Source organism: Merops nubicus, unplaced genomic scaffold (assembly GCF_000691845.1).
Source record: "Merops nubicus isolate BGI_N331 unplaced genomic scaffold, ASM69184v1 scaffold9115, whole genome shotgun sequence".
Lineage (NCBI taxonomy): Eukaryota > Metazoa > Chordata > Aves > Coraciiformes > Meropidae > Merops > Merops nubicus.
The window spans coordinates 999-3,039 of NW_008610248.1; the positions used below are offsets into that span (position 1 = coordinate 999).

The 2,041-nt window shown below is 55.5% G+C and overlaps 1 protein-coding gene across 1 annotated transcript in view; it reads right to left on the reverse strand.

The window, feature by feature from the left end:
- Positions 1-1,074: 1,074 nt before the first annotated feature.
- Positions 1,075-2,041, reverse strand: part of XPO6 (exportin 6) — a 36,372-nt gene continuing 35,405 nt past the window's right edge. The window contains 1 exon segment of the mRNA XM_008940847.1: positions 1,075-1,258. Within this exon segment, the coding sequence (XP_008939095.1) occupies positions 1,157-1,258 (102 nt within the window). The 3' untranslated portion in view covers positions 1,075-1,156.

Sequence of the window (2,041 nt, forward strand, 5' to 3'; positions counted from 1 at the left end):
GCAGAGTGGTGAGGGATTGGCCCAGGCTGCCCAGGGAGGTGCTGGAGTCCCCAGCCCTGGAGGGGCTCAAAAAACGTGTGGACATGGCCCTTGGGGACATGGTTTAGTGGTCATGGAAGTGTTGGGTTGATGGTTGGACTTAGTGATCCTGGAGGTCTTCTCCAACCTGAATGACTCCATGCTCAAAGACTCAGAACCCCACAAGGCCTGCTCCTGGCTGAGGGGTTTGCACCTCACACTCAGCTGCCAGGAGCTCACCCTGCCCAGTGACTACCTGCAGTTCAGCCCTCCCATGATGCATGGGAGGAGATTTCTTCCTGCAGGCAGCTCTTGGTCAAGCCCCAGCCTGCAGGAGAAGGGACAGTCTGACCCCCCCAGGTCCCTCCTCCTGCATTTCCCCCCAGAGCAGCAGCTCAGGGGACAGAGGAGACTCCGACAAGTCCACGAGCTACTTAAAACAACAAGGTAAGCACTTTATTCCCATTAAGCATGTTGTTTTAGTATCACAATGGAATGATGAGAAAACGTTTAAAAAAAAAAAAAACAAAACCCAACAAAACAAACCCCCCAAAAAAAGTCTCTAAACCCCCACCAAGAGCAGGGAGGGGTTTTTTTTTTCCAAGGCAATTTAAAACCGCCGGGAGTGCCAGAAGTGCCAGAAGAGGACCCCAACACCCCGAGACTCCTCCTGGGGGAGCTGGGCAGGGGCAGGGAGGTGGAATGACACGAAGGTACGAATGTCTGAAGTAGTCTTTGGCTCTTCTGCCTCGCGTTCCACACGTCCACGACCCCCCAAAAATAAACCTCTGGAGGTGACAAAGTGCTACGTGAAGTCGAACCGAAGCCCAGCCCGGGGACGTCTCCTCTGGGTTGGCACATCCCCCAAACTCTGGCTTGGGATGTTCCCCTCTGGGTTGGGGCGTGGAGACACGTTCAGCAGCCAGCGTTGACTCCAGCTGGAGGTGGTTTTTTTTTTGGGGTGGGGAAGGAGAGAGAGGAGGTGGAAGAAGGGGAATGGAGGAAGCGTGGAGCGTGAGTCCCAGCCGTGCCCGCGCCCGAGCTGCGCCTCCTGCCCAGGGAGGAGAGAAGGTGGTGGCCAAAGCCAGCCTGGATCTGTCCCCTGGGGGGGTTCAGTGCCCCAGTCCAGTGCAGGGAGCTATAGTTTCACAGTCCCAGGGGGCAAGCTGTCGTTGCAGAGCCTGTAGTAACGCAGGTCGTTCACCAGCCTGTGCACGTTCTGGGTGAACGAGGGCAGATCCTGGGGGAAAAAACCACAGAGATCAAACTTGTCCTGCAAAGAAAACACCTCCAAGCATCATCCTGCAGAGAATGGAGAGGGCCACGTTTCCACACGTGAGGAGAAGTCTCTCTCCTCTGAGGTCTGAGCCCAGGACACTCTGGAGCTGCCCCCTGCAGAGTGGGGACTCCAGGGATCTGCTCTTGGCTCTGGTTCCTCAGCCTGTGCCAGGGCACCATGCCAATGGTCGTGGTATCTGCTCAACCAGGGTGCCACAGACCCCCTAACAAGGGCTAATGTTCCTTAAGAATTGTCTTCTAGAGTCCAGTGATGCTCTCAAGGCTGCTTCCCCACCCTCATCAGTCTCAAATCCCCATCAGGAGAGGGAGCACCTCACAGATAAGAAACCTTCAGCAGATGGAAGCTGCAACCTGCTGCACTGTCATGATGCTCCTCAGGGAGGTTACACACACCCCCCAGTTTCCTTCAGGGCTTGAGAGAGTTGTAAGCCATTGCAGCTACTCTGTTGTGTCCTCATGGCAACTCTCCAACATCTGGCCAGCAGCTGGAGTGACATTTGGACAAGGATCTGAGTGTCCCACTCTACAAAATGTCAGTCTACCCCTAGGAAAACTTCCTCCAGGAAACACATTCCCCAAGTCCCACAGCATTCAGCAGTCCCAGAGGCAGAACCATGGGATCACAGGATTGTTTGGGTTGGAAAAGACCTTGAAGATCAAGCCCAACCCTTCCCCCAGCACTGCCAGGTCCCCACTGCCCCGTGTCCCTCACACCACATCTCCA